This window comes from Chinchilla lanigera, unplaced genomic scaffold (assembly GCF_000276665.1).
Source record: "Chinchilla lanigera isolate Chin_1 unplaced genomic scaffold, ChiLan1.0 scaffold00042, whole genome shotgun sequence".
NCBI classification, from domain to species: Eukaryota; Metazoa; Chordata; class Mammalia; order Rodentia; family Chinchillidae; genus Chinchilla; species Chinchilla lanigera.
In genome coordinates, this window is record NW_004955443.1 from 6,717,040 (window position 1) to 6,739,242 (window position 22,203).

At 44.2% G+C, this 22,203-nt stretch overlaps 1 protein-coding gene across 13 annotated transcripts in view; it reads left to right on the forward strand.

Annotated features, from left to right (window-relative positions):
* Window positions 1-22,203, forward strand: part of Apbb2 (amyloid beta (A4) precursor protein-binding, family B, member 2) — a 272,486-nt gene that overhangs the window by 203,278 nt on the left and 47,005 nt on the right. For all 13 annotated transcript variants that reach the window (XM_013518050.1, XM_013518042.1, XM_013518049.1 and 10 more), the window contains one exon: window positions 150-277. In XM_013518050.1, the coding sequence (XP_013373504.1) occupies window positions 150-277 (128 nt within the window). The remainder of the gene's footprint in view (window positions 1-149; window positions 278-22,203) is intronic.

Here is a 22,203-nt window from a genome sequence, read left to right on the forward strand (position 1 = left end):
CAGAAAAGATGTCTCCCTATTGGGAAAACAAATTATAGACCCATGGGGTGACCGCTTTGGGGCGCTGAAACAGTACCCTGCGATGGCCACAAATGTGGTCGGGGTGTGGAGCCTGCGTGAGGAAGTCAACGCCTCTCGTTGCACCCTAGGGCAAAGACATGTACCTGATCCTGGAGAATGACATGCTCAGCCTGGTGGACCCCATGGACCGCACCGTGCTGCACTCCCAGCCCATCGTGAGCATCCGCGTGTGGGGCGTGGGCCGCGACAACGGCCGGTGAGTCCCGGGCTGCGCGGTCTGCGCCCCTGACCGTGGGCCCAGTTTCGGCTCTGTACCAAGTGCGTTCTCACAGCGCCTCAGTGAATGAGACCTGACAGTAAGCTGCTTAGGAATATAACAGATTAGAGCACAGCTTCCCTGCCCGGAAGCCCTGCGGAGGACATCCCTTCCATCCCTTCCGGGCTCGTACCTTTTGCCAGCTCTGGCTCCGGCCTTTGAGTTCTGCTACTTTTCCTTCAACAGGAATCTAAACGACCATTCCCCAGCGCTTTCCCGTGGGTGTGGTGGCGCACGCCTGCCTTCATCTTCATTCTGCTAAGTCCCCAGCTCTCCTGGCCGTCTGAACCCCTTTATTTCATTCTTTCTGCAGTCTTCTCCTAACCAGCTCTCTCTCACGCCATTGAATCCCAGCCACTTAAGATCCTGCCTAGTGGCATTTTCTTCATGGAAGGTTTACTTGAAAAGATAAGGTCATACAACCTTTAATCACAAACCTTGGGTCACAAAGCTTTGAGTATCTGGAATTTCTGAGGTTGGGCTTGGCTAAACTGGTTAACACTTAAAGTGTTTGGTCATATCGAAATGGCATTCCATGTGTATTTTGTGAAATTCTACTGAAAATATGTTACTTATGGGTAAATGTGTTGTGAACTTTTTGTTCTCCAAGATGCCTAGAAACGACATCCCAATTTTCAAGAATATATTGTAGCTAATAATTTAAGCAACAGTTATTACAGGCATCATACTTGGAGACCAATGCAGTTAAACCTTAAATTATGGTCAGTCTTTGGCAATTCCAAGTCTTAGAGGGTCTCCTGGCATTTAGGGGCCAGCTGTATGACGGGAGGCTCACCGGGGCTCCCGGGCCCATTCCTGTGCATTCCAGTTTTTGTCAGTTTGCACGGTCCTCTCTAAAGGGGGCGGAGGCTCCTGCCTTGTCTCGTCGCAGCCTTTCTCCGTGAACACTGGGCATGGGTGCACTTGATTGTCCTCTGATTCAGTTCCACGTTCTAAACTGGAAAGGAAAGACTGTGACCTAAGTATTGATCTACAAAAGAGAAGTGTTCTCTGGCTGCTGATGGGATGCACCTTCCTGGGAGCGGAGTACATGTTGAGCTTTTTTCATAGCAGAGTGACAAGTGCTGACTGCTGGCTTGGGTACCTTGAGGGAACATCTGGACAGATTCTGCATATGCGTCTGTTATCCACTCGCTGGGCGCAGCTGTACCCCTGGACCTGGTGCTTTGACAGCACATGAATACTTTTACAAGGAAACTCTCTGATGACATTGGGTAATCAGTGAAAACATTTAGTTTTGGTGGAAGGCACTGGATATGAGAGGCTTGATCCAGCCCAGATCCCTCACCTGCAAGTTTGTTTTTAAGGCAGGAGCCAAGATTTGTACAACCTGATGTGGTTAAGTGGGTTTTGTTTTTGTTTTTGGATGCTGGGGTTTGAACCCAGGACATTGAACATGCTGGGCAAATGCTCAAATGCTGAACTATATCCCAAGCCTGGCTGTGTATTTTTAAGGCTTAGTTTGTGGATTTCATTGATGAGGATTTTCAACCCACTCCAACTCCTTAAAATGAGTCCAAATGCTTTGTGTTTGGAGGATTATTCAAATTCCCAGTTAAAAAAAATGACTCAGGTTCCCTAACCCTGATTTTCTCTCATCTGAGAAAGGACAGTCATAGCAGGGACCAGGACACATGCGTACATGCTGCAGGTGTGTGTGTATAGAACCAGGCACAGAGGTGGAGATGCGGGAAATGCTTAATGAGTGTTTGCTCCTGAGTTTTTAAAGCAGGATGCACTTAGCAAATGCAGCTGATTACATGGCTTCCTTTCCAAAGCAGTGAAGGTGAAAGAGGCAGACCCTGGGGAGGCTCCGGGGACAGTTTATGATGTGAGACAGATGACGAGAGGCTGTTGCAGGCAGGAGTGAGCTCAGCTGCCCTACAAAGCAGGGAGAGCCCCTCGCGCCCACCCCCAATGATGTCAGAGTAAATTAGCGAGTGTTGCCTTGGCTGCATTTTCAGAAACGTAGGCCACTTGTCATTCTTACTCAGTGCTGGCAGAGAAGTGTAGTGTGGAAATGTACTCAGGCTTCCCCCAGCAGGCTTTCAGGACCTCAGCAAGCGTCGGTGGCTGTGGGGGCCCTGGAGCAGGATTGCTTCTGGAGCAGCACATAAAGAAGCATATTTGCTAGGGAAAGGGTCTGTTTCTCACTGTTGGTCCCCTGAGTTTTTATTTTCTAAAAAGGACCTTTGTATTTCCTAATTTTTTTTTAAACCTTCCTTTGCTTTTCATTCTCTCTCTTTTTTTTAATACAGCAATTTACAAGAGCAAATTCAATTTGTAATGCAGCAAAGGAAAGGAGTTTTCACTTTGCATGAATAAAACATAAAAGTGTTTCATTTTGCTGGGGAACATGAGCCCATTTCACATTCTCTTTTGTAACTTTCCTTGCTGAGAAAATGGAATCTCTTAGGGGATTTCTTGATGTGGTTAAAATGAGTAAGGAAAGTGTATGTACTGGAGCTGGGGACAGCGTACTTACTTCACGGAACCATGTAATTTCAGAATTTCCGAGAGGGCTTGGGTTTAGCATTTTCTTAGGAATTGTAAGTGGTTTGGGTTTACTCTGAGGAGATTCCCGATGTGGGTGAAGGGGAGACATGACGAGAGCCCCACATGGTTGGTTCTCTGTGGGGCTCCGCTCTGGCTGGCTTTGTCCTCTCCTCGAGAGCCCTGCCTATCTTGACTGATTTATTACCTGGGAGAGCAAGGCTGCTTCCTTTCTCTTGACCACACCACACGTTGGTGCCTTTGGGGCCTGGAGATGGAGGTCTACATTTCCCGGTGCAGCCCAGATCGACCCATTCTGTTTGCACTGCCTTCTGCAGAGTTCTGAGCCATATAGCTGGTGTTTTGCCCTTGACGGCCAGGACAGGTGACTGGAGTGTCTCCACCATCTTGTTTCTATGGCTGTGCAGGACACTGGCCCAAGGATGGGTAGAAAGGACCTCACCTCCCTGTTTCAGAGACCAGTGCCACTTCCGGCTTCGACGTTCTTCTTACTCACTTAGGTCCAGCTTTCTCCTTATTCTTTTACAAAAGTATCAAAAACAAGCAAATGTAGCGGTACGGGGAAGCTCACACTTGTAATCCCAGCACTCAGGAGGCTGAGGCAGGAGGACTGCCACAACTTCAAGGCCATTGTGGGCTACATACTGCGTTCAACCTGAAGCACATAGCAAGACCCTGTCTCAACACAAATAAATAAACAAACAAAAGATAAGCAAATGTAATCACTGAGTGTAGGGGTCTCTTAACAGGACTCCCCTTTTCCTCATGGCAGGTGTGTGTCCATCTCTGAGGAATGGGCACAAAGACCTTTGTGTCTGCTAAGCAACATGAAGTGGAGCCCTTCCCAGTCCTTTTCGCGGTGTGAGAGGTTTATATTTGTAATCCCATGGAAAAGTTATTGGAATCCTAGCAAGTTAATGCCAAGCTACCACTTCCAGTGCAACCCACGGCGAGACTAGAGACACTAAGGCATATTTGTAGTTGTGGGAAGCCAAGGGGTCCTAAGTCCAGAGAGCATGATGGCTAGTGGGAACAAAGACCTCAACCCAAGGCCAAACCTAAGTTTGATTAATTCTCACTGAGAGGAGTGGCTCTGGGATGAGTGACTGTGAGCGTGGCAGGAAATACGGAAGTGCCTCTAGCTGGACTAGGTAGGAGCCCTGAAGTCACCTCTGCAATATGCAGAGACAAGGATATGCAGAGGATAATCTGCATGACACAGTTCAAGGTCGTATCCAATGTTTTGGGGATGATGCTTCAGCTCTGATGTGTAATGTTTTATTCCCTGGGAAATCATAGCCTCTTATCTCGAGGCTTGATCCTGACAGTGTGGAGCGTGGCCCGCCATCCTGCCTGCGAAGCTGTACGGGTGGGGTAACACTGACCTGTCACCTTTTTTCAAAGACTACACATCAGCATCTGGGCTGGACCGATTTGCATTGCTTAAAGCCAGTTAAAGGGATAAGGAAAAGTGCTAGCCAGCTCTGTACATCTCAGTACATGGAAATAAGGTCAAGTGTAGCCAAAATGGAGATAATTGCTCTTCTTTCAAGAAGAGTTGTGCAAGTGGTCCTCCACACTAAGCTCTTCTGCTTCTCAAGAAGAAGGAAAATGGGTGGGTGGGGTTGACAGAGGATTTCAGACCCCATTGGTGGATGTTCTCAGGTGGCTTTTACATCAGTGTGCCATGGGAGAATAATCAGGTGAGATATTCATACATTTTCCATGACAGAAAACAGACCAAAAACAAAAGATTCTGGATTTACCTGGGATACAGGCTTAGTAAAGTATCACACACCCACTTCCCCCGGGCTCTCCCTCTCTGCTGTGTGCATGGAACCCTCCAAGCAAGCTCCATCCAGGTTTGACTGGAAGCCTGCCTGCATTAGCCTGCTTTGTGTTACTATAACAACATACCAGAGATAGTCAACTTTAAAGAGAGAAAAGTTTATCTTGGCTTACGATTTTGGAGGTTTTTAGCCCATGGCTTGTTGGCCTCATTGCTTTGGGCCTCTGGGAAGTAGCATATCATGGTGGGAGCACATGATGGCGGAGACAGGAAGCTGCTCACCTTTATGACTGGGAAGCAGCATAGGTGAAAGAGGGACCAGGGTTCCAGTGTCCCCTTCAAGGGCATGTCCCCGTATGTCCAGAAGACTTGTAACTAGGTCCCAGCTCTTCAAGTTCCCATTCCCTCCTTCTAGTGCCACGGGCTGGGGACCAAGCCCTTAACACAGAATACTTACCTAGGCCATAGCACTTTGCTGCACAGAAATGCCAGTCACGGAACACTTCGGACAGTACTGCTCTGGTTAGTAAACTCATCCATTTAAATCAGTGAAAACACCAAATTGCTCCTTTTGTTTATTAAGGAAAATTTGAATGACTTTCAGTAAATAACTGTTGCAAGTGGAGACCCCAATGGTGCTGCTCTAATGAAGATAAAATCCCTTCACAGTTAAAAGGAACCATCAACGGCCATTACACATAAGCACTCTTAATAACGAGCACTTTCTTACTTGTTTGAACGCTTACCCTATGGTATTGTTTATATATATGGTTATAGTCTGTATAATAAACTTTGTCTTCCTAGAAGTTTTTTACATATCTATTTTCTGGTGTTGATGAACAATTTTTAATAAAATCTTTCTGTGTAGCACAATATTTATAAATTTCCAAAAGAGTTAACCTTTGATTCAATTATGATCTCAGAAACTTTTATCTAATGAATTAGTCTCAATTGTAGGGAATGGTTTATTCAATACTCTTTTCCCCTAGGAGAAAATTCCCCACTGGTTTTATAAAAGCCCAGTTCAAGCTTTCAAAGGCTTTTGCCATGTCTAATCCATGCTCTTGTTTTCTTGCCAATGTTGTTTTGCTCTTTTGTTTCTTTTGAAAACACTTGATAAGGGGAGGGGTCCTGAGTAACACGAGGGTTATTTAATCAGAATACACACAGCTTCACCCCACAGGATTTTAAAGTGTGAGCAGCAGTGTGGTAATTAGTGGATTTTGGTCTGTTTTGAGGTTAGGAAACTAGGACCGAAGAATGTGGTTTACCTAAGGTGACCCTTCTAGCTTGTAGCAGAGCAAAAAGAGACTCCGGGTACTTTCACCTGTCCAGGTGGGAAGTGACGGTGTTAATCCCAGCCAGAGCTGGGGAATGGCCTAGATAATCAGGGTCAGCAGGTAGAGAGGCATGGATCCAGGGTGGCTAAATCCACCATGGAGTAGGCAGCAGCAGGGAGACTGGGGAAGGCTGTAGCCTGGTGCCTGTCCTCAGGGATCTGGCTCACTCCTGAGGAGCTAAGAATACATGAGTGACTGGAAGCAGAGGCGGATGACTGTGTTCCCTAGGCCTGCTTTACGGATAGCCCATGAGCTAGGGATGACTTTTGTATGTATTCATTCATTCATGCATTTTGGTCTCAGGAATTGAACTCATGACCTTGCCTGTGCCAGCAGGCACTTGCGCCACTGAGCAATATCCCCTGCCCTGATTTTTGTATTTAAAAGGATTATTTAGAAAAGAAAAATATAGAACCCAGACCGGGAGCCCAAGTATGGCCCCAGTCTTTACAGAACGACCAGTAGAGTCATACACATGCAGAATAGCTAGGTGAACTTTGTGGCTGCTGTGTATTGGGGTTGTTGGAGAAAGAATGAAGTTCGTTTTGACTCTCTCACCTCTAGCTCTTCGGTGCCTGTAGGCATTGCTGCTGCCTGTGCTCCCAAGGCCCTGGGTTGTATCCTAGAGTTTATTCTAATTCATCCATCTGCAGTGCGCTGTACCCTGTGGCAGGGCGCCTCTGTGCCATTCGGGGGCTTAGGCTCCTTCAGGGCGGATGCTATGCCTTCCCTCAGATGGCATCCTGGGCTGACTGGGACAACAACTTGTTTCCACATTAAAGACAACCTGAAACTTGCAGATGTCACTTTGAGCCATATTCTATCCTCATCCCATTGGCCAGTAGCAAGACACTCTGGGAAATGGAGTCCTTGGTTAGGCAGACAATTGCCAGGTTAAAACTACTACTGAAAAAAAAAAAGTGAAACAACTGGTCTCTGACAGTGCTAAACCCGTCAGCTGAAGCTTCTCAACCCTATGACCTATTGCTTCTTGTGTCGCTTTTATTAAATTGTCGGTCTCAGCTCCAAACCCACCTTTCCTTGCTCTCTTTTGTGATGTGTCAGGGCTGGGACTCTGCAAAAACATGTTTCTGCTTCTGTGGTTTGAATCTGTTAAGCTCTGATGACTGTGCGGCACTAGAAAGAGACAGCCAGGCTGGAGGAGGAAGAGGGACTGACACCTTCCTTTGCTTCCGTGCACATCATCCTGGAAATGTGTCTTCATGCCACTGCAGCCGTTCTGAATACACTTGGCAATTTTCTAACATGGGGAAATACAGAACCGGCTGCATCACATCCTTTCCTCAGAGATAGCCACACAGCCAGAAGGCGCCCCCTTTATAGGTGTGGTTCCCCAACTCTTAGACTCTCTCTTTTGAGCCCAGAGGCGGCAGCAGCCCAGCAGTGCCTCCTCCTTGGGGCACAGAGGTCTTGCTCTATGGGGCTCCTCTAGGCTTTTCAGCTTTAGTAATTCTAATCTCTTTCCAACCCTGCAAGTCATGGCTCTTTCTTTGCAGTTGCTGCACCCGTGATAACTTCATGTTTCCTTTTTTGCCTTTTGCATTGCTGGTTGCAGTTCTTTTTGTGGTATTGTCTCTGTTCAAAAGCTGGTGCGGTTTCACCCTCCTGATTGGTCCTGTCCAGCCCCTTCTCTGATACCCTTAAGATTGAATTAGCACAGGCTAGGGGAGGAGGCCACTTACACAGTGCAGAGAACGTGTCCTTCATCAGGAGGATGCATTAGTCAGCTTTCCATCACCGTCTTAGATGCTTTTCTGTCATTGCTAAGACAAAATACCCAATGCCCAAAGTTAAAGGGAAGAAAGGTTTATCTAGCTTACACTTTAGGGAGGTTTCATCCATAATACCTGGCTGCATGTCAGGGTGGCACATGACAGAGGGGCAACAGTTCATAGCAGCAGAAGATGGCAAAAGCAACAACGAAGTAAGAGACGAGCCTCTTTCTGCTCCTTTTATCTTATCCAGACCACTGGGATTTTCCCTTATCCAGACTGCAGTGCCAATCCAATCTGTGGACTGATCCAACCACTACCCACCCTTAATCCCAGCACCTTTAATCCTAGCGTTGAACCATGAATCAATCACAGATTCTCGATTCAGCAACCTCCAAAAGAACCCCTTCTAAAAGTGCATGAGGCTTTGAGGGGATAGCTAGACACAAACTGTAACAATCACTCTGACAAAACACCTAACAAGCAATTTAAACAGAAGCAAGGTTCTTTTGGCTACAGTTTCATCAGTTTCCACACCCCCAGTGACCTCACTTCCCTCCACGAGGACCTAACTTCACAAGTTTCAGTCTCCTGGTAGCTCCCCTGGCACCATGCCTTTAGCATAGGGGCCTTTGGAGGACACTTGAAAGGCAAACTATAGCAGATGACATTGGAGCAAGTGAGTGTGGCTGTTCTTTTGTTTAACTATCCTGCACTGCAAGTGACACACAGCACTTCGTTTCAAGGAGACTTCCTTTCTGCACTGATGGAAACTATCCCCGAAAAAGGGCATATCTGTTTGAGACAATAGAGAAATAATGGGACTCTGAGTTTTTGAGCTAATCTGAAAGTTATCTCTATTTTTCCTCAGCCACTGTTGCGTTTCCTGGGTGTAATTTGGTGGGTCCTTGTGTGGCAGACAGTTTCCTAATGACATCTAGTGTAAGATTCTCCGAGCCAGACAGTAATGAAAGATTGATGGAACTCCAAGGTCGGCTGATGAAAGTTTAATCTAGGGTGTGCGCTGTCTTGCCTCAGGGAGAAAAGTCTTGTGGGAGAGAACAATAATTCTCTCCGATGTTGCAGTATTGTCTTGACCTCTGGAGCTAATTTCTTTTTAATACAGCCCCATGATAAGTAGGAGCATCAGGATTTACTTGACTCTTTTGCTGACTTACACTGTGGTTATATTTTATCTCTTTAAAAGTGCCTTCCTTGTCTTCTATTAATAATGCCAGGATGCTTGCTATACTTTTAGCGTAGAGTAACCTTTAAGGAAAGACATTATAAGTAATGGTCCAAGGAAAGTTCCCCTCAGAGGCACGTGGGAGGGCATTTTCAAACACATCATTCATGGCGGCGCCATGGCTGTTGGTGAGCAGATAGAGACAGACATCCATTTTGATAACTCTGGCTCGGCACGGCGTCTGGTTTCTCCTCTGCATGTTACACACCAACGAGTGAAGCGTGGCACTTGCAGCCGCATTTCTGATGGTCCCTGGAGAACCTCCCTCCCGCATTTCCAGGGTCCTGAGCCAGGGGAAGAGCAGGCCTCTCTGGATGCAGTGGGAGGCCAGCACTTGTGTTTGGCTATCATAGTTCTCTATGGCACTCCCCAAAGTACCGTCATCTTCTCAGGCTACTTGAAGCATTCCAAGACATGAAGGAAAAGTAGGCTTAGTGGAGAAATAGCCAGACCACCCGTAGAGCCCTGGGTGAGTATCTGAGAACAGAGCAAGTTGGGACTGCTGCAAGCAGAGCCTGTCTTGCTTACTGGCATTCTGCAGATGCGCAGTCCATGATTCGGTGCTTGAAGAATTCCTAGAAGCCTCACATTATTGCGAGTGAATGTGAAGTCACTGCTCTTCATACTCAGGCTGCTGCTTTGACCCTTTTTAACACAAATGTAATCAACCTGAGATTTTTGGCTTTCTGGTAAGTCCACGTCTAAGAGCATATGTGACACAGTAGGTCACTAGGAAGAAGAATGTGAAAAGGTCAGGTTAAACTCAAGAAGTCTCACTGTGTGCGATAGTGATAAATTCTAAAGAGCTAGGACAGATAGAAAGAGTACTGGAGCGAGAGTCCTACCATTTGCAGCTTAATCAGTGTTTTTTCCTTGCCCTGAGGTAAGGGGCCCGTTCACTCAGAATCCTGGTCTTTCCTGCAGTGGGAGTGAGCTCTGGGCTGTTAGAAATATGGAGGTACTTTCAGAAACATGCCATGCATTGCTCCTTTCTGAAGGTGAAAATGTCCTGTGAGCAGATTGAGGCAGACATGGTTGTCGCTGCCAAAGCCCGGAAGCACCAAATCAGACCTTGTGCCAAACGATGTTAAGCAAGCCAGAGAGTTTGCTTACAGTGGAAAGGCGGAGCCGCTCTAACTCCAGCAAGAGGTTTGCGTCCATGGTTGGTTGGTTCCATTGCTTTTAGACTTACAGCGGGGCAGAAGTGTCATGGTGGAAGAGAACAGCTCATCTCATGGCAGTCAGAAAGCACAGAGAACAAGAAAGCGTCAGGGAGCGAGGGAGAAACCGGGCACAAGAATGTACCCTCCTAGGTTACACTCTCCAGTGAGCTACTTCCTTCAGCCAGGCCCCACTTCCTAAACAGCACCCTGAGCTGTGAGTGCATGCTGGGTTAATCTGATGAGGCGCCTGAGAGAGCTGATCACCTTTCAGAAGCCCCGTCTCTGAGCACGTGAGCCTTTTGGGGACATTTTTAAACAGACCATAACAGTTATTAGATTTTTTTATAACAATGCTAGGTGGACTCTGACAGTCTTTATAGAGTCATGTATTTTTGTGTCATTGACTTTCAGATTATTTTGTCATGACTCATATGAAATACAGTTCATGGCATGACTCAATATTCATTCTCATTCTCGTATATAACTAACACAGATTTCACATAACAGTACTTAACTTCACTATGTGCCTTCCATTTTTTCTTTGTTGTTCTGTTGTATTTGTTTAATTTCCCAGACGCTATTTGTGACCACTAATTGTTCAGACTTTGAAGAATACCAATCTTTCTCAACTTTCCCAGAAGGTTTTTGAGATGAATGTTGTAATACTGGTGTTTAAAGGAAAAGATTCCATGAAGGTTCCAATAATTTGGGGGCCAACTATGTGCAATTCCTGTTCTCAGAGAGAGCCCCCACACAGGTCAGCATCTGAGTGGTCCTGCTTATAATATTCGGTGAGCATGAAATTCACGTTGTGCTTCATACCAGTGAACTGCAAGAGGACCTGCGTTTCTGGAGCCTGCCACCTTAGAAAACCCTGGAGAAGGCTGTTCTATAGATTCTGGGCGATAATCTTATAAAACCAAGTTGTATTATCACAGAGCTCTATTTTTAGACTTTCATGTGCTTGGTGCCTTACCCCTGTATTTTCATTAAAAAGTGTTGTATTCCTGTGACCATAGCTTTCCTTATACAAAGTAAAATTACAAATGATGACCCCATGAGGATATTATAATTGAAGATGTCTTTTTATAGTGTATTGTTAAATCACCCTTGTATAGAAAATTGACATGCCAGTTTCTTTTGAAATTTTGCATCTAGAAAACATCATATTTTAAAGAATTTGCATGCAAGAATTTGGTTAATGTTGCAAACTGCATAGTTGGTCATGTTTCCTCTTTGCTGAGAAGTTTTAAGTTAAATTAATTTCTCAGTTATAGTAATTATTTTAGATGGAACTATATGACATTATTATTTTTGTGAATCAAGAATGGTTTAATGTAACTCCAACTAATATTTAGTCAGCTTATAGAATTGATTCCTCTTCCTTCTACTTGGTTTTATATTTTACTTTTCTAATGTAAGCACCTGCTAGATTATTGCCTTTTATTGTAAAACATTATAAATAAAAAGTCCGGTTGTAATGTTCCATTAACTAGTAGGATGTTTAACATGCAGGTTTTCTCTGCCTGCCCTGTTCAGTAATTGAGAAATAGTACCCATCACTTCTGGGCCCTTTGGCTAAGATCAAGTGTAGTGTCTGTTCTTATCAGAAGTAGTACCCAATCTCAAGCATGAGTATTTTGAAGGACTGTTTCTTCCTGTAAACACCTTGAGTGGCTAACAGGACAACAAAGTTAAAAATATATCTCTACAACCAGTTAATATTTTTTGACTGATCCAAATGACATTTTTGGTTGTCTACATATATTAGGGAATAATAAATAGTGTCACAGAACTCACCTAGGCCCTATAGGTGCTTGCTTGCCAAAATAATTTTCTCCTCCACCAGGAATCCCATTATGAAGATCAGCAGTGATTACTAAAAGTGTTATATCTAATGGATGGTGTGAAATTTCTTAATATATTTCCCCTACAAATTCAGTGGCCTGGAATAAATGTCTATGCCCCTTTCTTGCCTAAAGAAAAATGTCTGACGTATCTCTGTGTAGCTGCTAGCTTAAGAGTTGCTTTGTCTTTTTTATTGACATAAGAAAAGCTATAAAAGATATTTATTAAGAAAGATAAAACCTAATACTGTTCATTAAATTCACTAAGTGTTGAAAGTAAACGTTTTTTAAAATAGAAGATAATGTATATATGTATCTGTACTGTACAAATCAGAGTGTCCTTCAAAAGAGAGAGAGAGGGTTAGAGAAGATAGTATGTATGGTAAGTCTTCAAAACTTCAATCACTCTTAACTATAATGTTGCTAAGCATTCTCTTAAACCTTGGAGCCATTGTACTAGAGAGCTTACCAAAGAAATATACTAATCAGAGAATCAGGAAAATAGAAAAGGCTGTCATCATCGAGAAGACCAGTATAGTTTTTTCCAGCTTTATGTTACCATTTAGACATATTGGTTCCTGTATATTTTGAAGTGACATGATGTGAAGTTGGCCACATCTTTCTCACCCCTAACTTGCGGTTTTAAACTGGAACCCCCTCTCTTCCTCCTCCTTCCTCTCCTAGGGCCCTGTCTGCCTCTCTGAGGGTGCATTAGGTGTCCATAAGGTAGACCCCCATCATGTCAGCCACTGCTTGGTCCCAGAGATACAGAATAAATGAGAACTTCCTGGTCCCTGACTTCATGGGGTGTCCTGAGTGGAACAGGAAAGTAATTATATGGGCCCTTGGGTCCCTTAAAGCACTTTGTTGTAGAACTATGAAGTCCTGTGCAAGTGCTATATGATGTTGCTGTCCTTATGACTTAGTCCCAGTCCCACCCGTTCTGTCAGCCTTTCTGTCACTACTTCTATCGGTCACACAGGCTAGCTAGCTTATGCGATAGTAACACTTCGCCAACCGAACACAGCTGGGTTACCTGCTCAGTGTCTAGTATAGTTTGGCCAGAGACACAACTTTTATGCTAATGGTCTTCATTCTGTGTCCAAACAAATGATAGTCACAGTCTAGACCAGGTGTTCCCAACCGTACTTAAAATTCCTGCCTGGCAATGGATGACACATACCTTTTTTGCTCACTTTGATTGACCAAAGCAAGCCTGACTCTGAGAGGTGAGAAAATGTACTCTTTCGCTAGGAAAGGGACCGGATATTCACAATACACCATATCCTGTGAGGTCTTTTATCTCTGCAGTCAGTACATTTTAATTTTCAGCTCTTTATTGTCACTTAATATTTCAGGCATGTGTGTCTTCCTCGTTAGGTTGTAAATCCTGACAGTATGTTTTATTTTTCCTTGTATATGACTGAACAGAAGAATGTTACTGTACATTAGATGGTTAAAAATATTTGTGATTATATGAAGGGGAAAAAGAAAGGAGAATAATCAGAACTGTGTATATGTTATGATATATCTTTAGAATTTCCTAAGGGACTGTGTATGTGGTCTCCTTTTGGACCTTTAGGAACTTAGCACACATTAAGATGTCCCTTTTATAGACAGAAAACTGAGACCCCGAACTTTATGTGGCTTCCTCAGTGTTTCACAAGAAGTCGTTGAAAGCCAGGTATGAAACCTATAATCCCAGGATTTGAGGGGCTGAGGCAGGAGGATCATCCTGAGTTCAAGGCCAGCCTGAAGTACATAGCAAGACCCTGTCTCAGAACAAAAACAAATCCCAAAAAAGTGGTTTCTGTCTGAAACTTTGAATTCTAACTCCTGAACTAGTGCTTGGCCTCCTGGATTTCATTGTTAATGTGGACACCCCAGTTTTCTGCTGATGACCACACAAGGGAGGGGCAAACAAAGGAGGCTTCAGAAAAGGAGTTCAAATCTCTGACCAGGACAGGACTATGTCTCCTAATATGTGGGTCCCAGGGAAGCTGAGGGGTGCCTGGCAGCAACCCGCAGCTTGTCTTTAGCAGGTCAGTGTGTTCATGTCCTGTAGCTGCTGTAGCAAATGACTGCACACAGTATCTTAAACAACAGAATGTATCTGCACACAGCTGGAGGCCAGAAGTTCCGCACAGTCTCCCCGGGCGGAATGCATGGTAGCGGGGCTGCAGCCCATTCCTCAGCCTTTGCAGCTGCCGCTCAGTGCTGGCATTCCCCAGCTGAGGCCACAGTGCATCAGTCCCTGCGTCCATCTGCACATTGTCCTCTGCCCTTCCAGCGCGTCCTTTCTCTGTGACTTTTAGGACACTTAGGATTGGATTCGGTACCCACTTGGACAATCCTCACAGCAAAAGCTTAATCACATCTCCAAAGACCCCTTTTCCTGGAAGGTAGCACTTGGAGCTTCCAGGAATGAGGAGCAGTAGCTTTGGGGTCCTTGTTAAACCTGCTACCATTAGCATAGTTAGCCTGCTGCTCCCAGGTTCTTTCTCACCTGCCCTGGTCCTCTGTCCTCTGCACCTGGCTGTCTGCCCCTCAGAGTGGTGCAGATGCTGTGGTATGCTGGAAGGATCTCTGGAGTCAGGGACAATCCTGTGAATTCTGGGGTGTGCCTCTCTTTGGCCGTGTAACCCCAGGAAACTTACACCTGCTGTGCCTCCGTGTCCTCTGTCTAAGACGGAAATTTTAGAACTTATTTGCTGCTGGCTTGCGAGAATTTAAATGAAAACGGACCTGGCACAGGCAACTGGGCACTAATGAGCCCTCCGTAGAGAGCCTGTCCCTCCGTGCCCCGCCCTGCTCAGCCCCCACAACCTCCACGAGTCGCACTGTTGGGCGTAGTGGCTGGTGACAGAGGCTGCAGAGGTACTGCGTACCTCCTCCATTCATTTCTCTCAGTGAAGTTGAAAACATACAATGTTTATGAAATAATTTATCATCCTTTCCTAGAAGGGTTATTTCATTTCATGGGTGAATAGTTTGTTGCCAGAGAACTGTGTCTTCTCCCAAAATGATGTATAACATGATGTGGTGTCCTAAGCCTTTAGACATTCGGGTGTTTTTTTCTCTCTGCAGTTTGAATTGGAGCCTCACGTCACACAGAGCGTATTCATTCGTACTCTGTTCATCTCAGGAGATGCACATGGACACTGGGGGTCAACTGGTGCAATCGTTGACCTCATATCTTTCCATTAATACCTAGAACCTGATATATTAGTGTTCATGAATTCCAATAAATATTAGTATTTCTTAAATCCTATATATTTAGTGATAAATCTTCTAGTTAATAAATCTTTCTAGGTAATAAGGCTATGAAGAAAAATAAATAACTATAATTGGCAAAGTAATAATAAAAGATACAAACCAAGAAACACTGGAGCCATTTTTTTCTCAAAAGTTTTTGTGATTTCTCAGTATCTTTATTATCTGCCTTCGAAATCTAAAATGCTGGCTTAGTTTGTTCATGCAACAGTGTCTATTATATTTAGAACATTTTTATCCTATTACATGATAGTAAGTACAGGATAGAAAGTGCCATCTCTGGTATAATGATGTGAGGAGATTGTGGTGCAGATCTGAAGAACTCTGGGACTAACACCAAGCTTGGTGATCTGTTAGTCCTGTGATCTGTTAGTCATGTCTGCCATGGTTGTAGGATGGGATGAGATGGGGTGTCACAGCATGATTGCTGACAGGTAGTTATTGAAATGTGCTTCCCTTAGGCCCTTATATGGTCAGGTTTCCACTAGCATCACTGGTTAGTAATAACTGTTATATAAGTATATAATAGTTATCATACCTGTAAGAACTGGGAAAAAAAAAGTAAGGTAAGTGGAAAAAAATGGGCATTTCTCAAATACTCACTGTCATATAGTATCTGAAGTTTAGTAGGGTTTTTTTTTTTTGGAGGGGGGGTTAGCTTTTTTTTGGTACCAAGAATCAAACTCACAACCTTGCGCTTGCCAGGCAGGTGCTGTGACGCTCAGCTAAATCCACAGCCCTGAAATTTAGTAGTTTTTTAATGAATTATCAACTGAAGGAAGAAAAGTAGCAGGGAGTTGTTTCCCTGGAACCCCATGACCATGCTTACAAAGGGAAAGCTCACTTTTAGGAAGTGATTCTGAATCATAGGGGTCCTAATTGATAGCTACATGTGGTAGGCACTGTTTAGAATGACCAAGAACTCAGGTTACATTCCTTTGGGTAAACAGCCTCAATGCCTGGGAGTGGCAGTGGCTCCCTGCTGTTGCTAGTGTCTGAGTAGCATTTGCTTTTCAACTCTTCCTTCACCCATGTTACCAATTCTATCCAATTCTCACGTTTCTAATACTTAGAGCATTTTTGTTATCCTGCTGTGCACTGCTGGTAAATACTAGGCAAGCATTACTGTTGTTACTATTATTGTTGTAGAGGAAACTGAGGCTCAGGCGGTGAAATAGATCGAACAGGATCTCACAGCTGTGAGGTGAGAGATCCTGCCGTAAAACCCTTTTCATAAGCCTCTCCTTCAACCTGCCTTTGGATAGGTGGCAGTCTCCCAGTCTAGCAGGCTGAATTTCAATTCCTTGTCTAAGGACCACTCTCCCTTTTGGACCCCCATCTATCGGAGTCTCTACGTGAACGTGGGCTAAGGATGTCGCCACCCCACCTGGCAGTGGGTGCTTTTGGCATCACATGCTATGAAGTTAAGACTGGCCTCAGACTGAGGGGGCTTTGACACCCTGGAGGTTACAGGTATTGAAAGCTTGCCTTGGCTTGGCTTATGTGTGAAATGTTGGTGTCTAGTTTGGTGGTATGGAAACTTTTAAAAGATAGGGCCTAGTTCGTGGAAGGTGTAGGTCACAGCAAGTGCCTTGAAAAGGGTCTGTGGCACACTTGCTCTCTTTGCTTCTCGGGCACGAGGTGAGTAGCTTTGCCCTGGCATGCACTCCGCCCACAGGGTGCTGTCCCACCCCAGGCCTGCAGCAGTGGAGCCAGTCATGGGCTGGAACCTCCAAAACCAGGAACCAGGATTTTCTTTATAAACTGATGAGCAGCTATTTTGTTGTAGTAACAGAAAGCTGGTTAAATGAAGATCATTGATCACAGACAGCAAAAATCAATTGGAGCAATTCTAAAGCAAGAGACAATTTGATTACCTTACGGAATCCTGAAACAGAATAGGGGCTGACACAGATGCACTCTTCCGTTTTATTTTTTCTTGATTTCATTCTTTTCTCTAATTCTTAGTTTTATATAATAAAAAATGACCAAATGACCATCTCTTTTCCTGCCAGTATTAGAGTTTCTTGCTGAATTTCTGAGGGGAGAGACTGTAACGCAGCCGAGGCCAGGCAGTGGATACCTTGATCAGAGTAACTGTATGAGACCCAATGCCAGCTAGAGGCCACTGTTGCCACGTTGTGGTGGAATGCTCTTTCCCAGAGAAGGGGCCAGGACGGAAGACCTACCCAGTGTCCACTGTAGAATTCATTGCAGAATTTCAGCTTCACTAAGTAGGAAAATCAGTTGCTATGTTTAGATACCTACCATTTCCCAGGCACTGTGCTAGTTAAGTTAGATTTGCTTTTTTGTTTTGTTTTGTCTTTTATTTTAGTCCTCAGAACAAACTTCAGGGTCAGGTTTTATTATCTGCATTTTACAAATAAGAAGAAGCCAAGGGGGAATCATACATTTGTGCAACATATGGCTGCACAGGCCCACTAAAATGTTAAGGATCACTGCTTCTGGTCGGAATTAAAATAGATCAACTCTGAGAGGCAGGCCTGGTTATTTTATACTGAAAATCTAATTAGAGGCTGGGTGTGGTGGCATATGCCTATATTCCCAGTACTTGGGAGGCTGAGACAGAAGGATTGCTTCAAGTTTGAGGCCTGAACTACATAGACTCTGGCAATAACTAAATAAACAAACAAATAAATAAATGGCTAAATATACATTTCATAAATAGAGAAAAGTGGTGTAGGGACAAATTGAGACTATAAATATATATATATACACATTTCATTGCAGTGGGCTGCTTGTACATGCACCTGAGCAGACATGCGGGCCGCAGAGGTGCGTCCTTGTTTGTCTTTGCTCTTCCTGTGTTGTCTCCCTCCCTGCCCTATTCCCAGGAGGGCAGCAGGAGAAGCTTCTGCTCAGCCTTTCTAGCGTATCCTCTTTTGGAGAGCGCTCAGTCGTTTGGAGCCCCTAGGTCCCTTTGACGTCCTGACCGCATAGCACTCTTGGGGGTGAAGAGGGCACTTCCAGGCCCTGAGACCTCGGTCGGGTTCTGCATCCAGCAGAGCTCCTGGGGGTGGGCGTCAGCCCTCTCTGCTTCCCCAGTCCTCCAGTCTTGGTCTTCCAGCACTGAGCCTTGGGGGCATCATCATATGGTCCTTGGCCATAGCGCTTCCTTTCCCCAGCAGGTGTCTCTGAAGGTCTGATCTCATAACCCCTCTGCAGAATGCAGGGTGACTTCTGAGTCGCTGAGCTTCATGGGAATGGCCTGTGTGCTTTCCCCTCCTTCCTCTATACCTCTCCCTTTCCTACCCCCTTTACCCACTTCCTGTATCTGTCCCATCATCCTTCCTTTTTTCCTCCCCCCTTTCTTTCTGACTCCTCTTCCTGCTTTCCTTCCTCTCGCTCTTCCTCCTCCCTCTGACCCTCCCTCTCCTTCTCCTCTTTCTTCTGTCCCTCCCACCTTTGTCCTCTCCTCCCTTTCTCTTTCCCTCTCTCTTCTCCTATCCCTCGCTTCCCTGAATATCTTTACACTCCTCTGTACTTCTGCATTCTATTTGTAGTCTTACCAGTGTTCTCCCACAGTGCAGAGAGGATCCAGTGTATCCCAACCCTGTTTGCCTTGACTTTTGCTCTCATCCCCTGACATTTCTCTTCACTGGGGCCTTGGGCTTGGGAAGGTCCCAGGATAGCCATTTCTGTCTTTTTCCCTTTCCCTGCCAGAGTCCTTTGAAGCAGTCTGCTGTCCATTTCTTACCATCAAGTCTTGAAATCCCCTTTTCACTGGCAGGTCTCCCTTGGAAGGCTCTTGAGACGCTACCAGAGCTGTTGCAAGTTTTAAAATTGCTTACTTACCTTGTTCCATTAAGCCCAGATTTCTAGACTACATTCTCACTAAGGAGATTAGGAAAGGTCAGCAGAGCACTGAGATTTAGAGCTGGCCAGTGGCCTCCTTGGCTCTGAGAGTCAGTCATTTGTCAAGGAAAAGCTGCAGAGAAACGCGATGTAAGAAGGAAGATGTGTAAATGGGATGCTCATTATAGTGCTGTGTGGCTGGATTCAAAGGCCCTGTGGATCGTGTTCAGACTTTTGCTGAAGAGGGGAAAGGCTTTTATAAATATATTTTTCTTTGCTGGAACTCTTAATTTCTGTAGAATATAATCCCAAAAGTGTGATTAAAAGGGCATGTGCAATTTAATTCTTAATATATCCTTTTCCGATTTACACTCCCACTGTAACGTATGCGATGCTTGCCTCTGCAGCTCTTCACCGCCACTGCAGGGTAGAGATTCTTTCCAAGTGTTGGGAATCTCATTAGAACAAAAAACAAAAGTGTCTGGTTTCATTTTGCACTTGGTGGTAGGTGGTACATTCTTTCAGAACCCTTACCAGCTGTCTCTGTTCCCTTTTATAAGAGTAGTTTTTGCCCATTGTTCTAAGGCAGTTGTTCTCTGTAATTCTCAGTTGTTTAAGCTCTTTGTACATGGGAAATTGGAAGTAGTCATACGTGATGGAAATTTTTCCTAATCTCTTTTTACTGTTTGCAGATTGTATTTGCATTCTGGCGTAGGAATGCATACCAAAAGAAGAAGGCTCTTAAGACTCATCATGAAAGCTCCAAATTTTTATTAAAATAATTAGATTTAGGAAAAAAAGATTTTTTAAAAAAAGCCAGATGTGATAGTGCACACCTGTAATCCCAGTACTCAGGAGGCTGGAGCAGGGAGGTTTGCGGTGAATTCGAGGCCAGCCTGGGCTACATAGTGAGTTCAAGAACAGCCTGAACTACAGCAAGACCCTATCTCAGAAAACAAAAATGTAAATGTAGATAAATGGATAATTACACTCATGGATGGTATCTTAATTCATTTTCTGTTGCTATAACAAACTGTCTGAGGCGAGGACATGTATAAAGCAAAGAGGTTTATTTGGCTCGCAATTCTGGAGGCTTATGAGCATGCTGCTTGCACCTAGGTGAGGCTATCTGGCTACAACACAGTGTGACAGATGGCCCAGTGGTAAAAGCCACTAAGAGAGGGAGGGATCACATGGCAAGTGATATTCAGGGGCCAGCCTCACTCTTTTACAACAGCTCCCTCTCCAGGAACTCACCACATCCTGTGAGAACTGCATCCGTCTCTCTCAAGGGGGATGGTCCCAGTCACCCAGTTTCTTCCCATGAGCCTCTCTGCCTCACGCATTGAAGGTCCAGCCCTTGTTAGCATCACCACATCGAGGGCCAGGCTCCAGAAACAGGAGTCCTCTTGGGGTGCATGCAGCCACACCCAAAACATGACCAGTGAGGAAGCTAAATCAAAAACATTGATGCTTTTGATGTCACTGTGTAAATATTTCAATTAGTGCCCTAGATTTTTGTTTTAACTCAACCATCTGCAAATGTCAGCAAAAACACTTTCAAAAGACTAGTAAAAGGGACTTATGCCATATTCTTAAAGCATCATAGAGTTATTCTAGTCAAAAAGTATAGTATTGACACCGAAATGAAAAATAATAAAAATCAATGAAAGATTATAAAATTGTTGCAGTCAGATTGACGGTTAATATTGACCATAGGTCAGCACTGAACCTAACTATTGAATTTGATTTGGTTCTCCAGTCTCAGTTTGTGACCAGAATCGTGGAAAGAATCCAGTTCATAAACTGAGGTACCACTGGTTTTAATTCACTGGGAAAAGGTGGCACATTGTATAAATACCAATTGTGTTGGAAGAAAACAGAATTACATGTGAGTAGTATGCCATACACTTGTATGTGAATAAATTCCAGTAGGCTTTAAATTTAAACGTAAAGTAAAAAGTCAAATTGTATAGATATCAGGAGACTGTTTAAACTATTATCTGTATAATCCCATTGAATGAGGCCTTCTTAAGTTAGAAATTCCAGAATGGTCAAGAATTAAATTGGTGTATTTGGTTATGTGATATCATTTTAGTCATTTTCTTTTGGTTTTTGATATACACATTTTTGTATTCTTGAGGTTACTCCACATATCTGGTTTTTTCTTGCATTTTTTTCATTTCTTGAATATTTCCCCATGGCATCTGAAACTTCAGAAGATACTTTCGGTGACTATGTTCTGGCTCATCCAAGTGCTATCATTTATTTACTGCTTATAGACAGATTTCCTAACATCTTGAGTAGAAATTTGACACACAAGGCTCATAGCATACTGTGGAGTAGATGACGGGGTGCCATATGGTGAACTAGACCTCATGCTCACAATGTTTTCCACTGGGAAAACAATGCTTAATAAATTGTTATCACCATTTAATATAAATTGGGAAGAAAATGAAGTGCTTTCTCTATTACTTACATTAGATAGATAGATAGATAGATAGATAGATACATAGATACATAGACAGACAGACAGACAGATGATGGGATGGAGTAAGATACCTCAGGACCGAGTACTGATTACACATGTGGCAAAGTAATGTTTAATATCAACAATGTAATCAGGGGACTTTTCTTTGATAGTATGCTAAGAATTTTCATAAAATAAACACTTTCAGGAGCCTTAGGAGCCTTTTAGGAGCCTTTGCAAAATTCCATTCTGCAAACTGCGGCAGGAACATCAATGTTACAACATGTTCTGAGATACATATCCAGCAGGAAGGAGGACACCCTGTGAACAGGTACACCTTCCAATAGCGTGGGCTAGAAGTCAGCTTAGAGTCCACCCTCATTTCCCTCTGTGCAGAGAGTTCACAGGGGAACACCAGGGTGCTTTGGTAGGGCGTTTGATTAAAGAGGTAACATAGTATTATTATAAGGAAAAACTGCATTTGGATTCTTAAGATTTAGGTTCAGATCCCTAAGCTGGCACTCTTCTCTCTTGGGGGCAATCACCCCACTTCTGAGGTGGGGTCTTCCATTTGGAAAGTGAAGGTGTTGTATTTACTTGTTAGGTTCCTTCAGTATACAACTCTATGCTTTTGTAAATTCAGCATGACAGTTG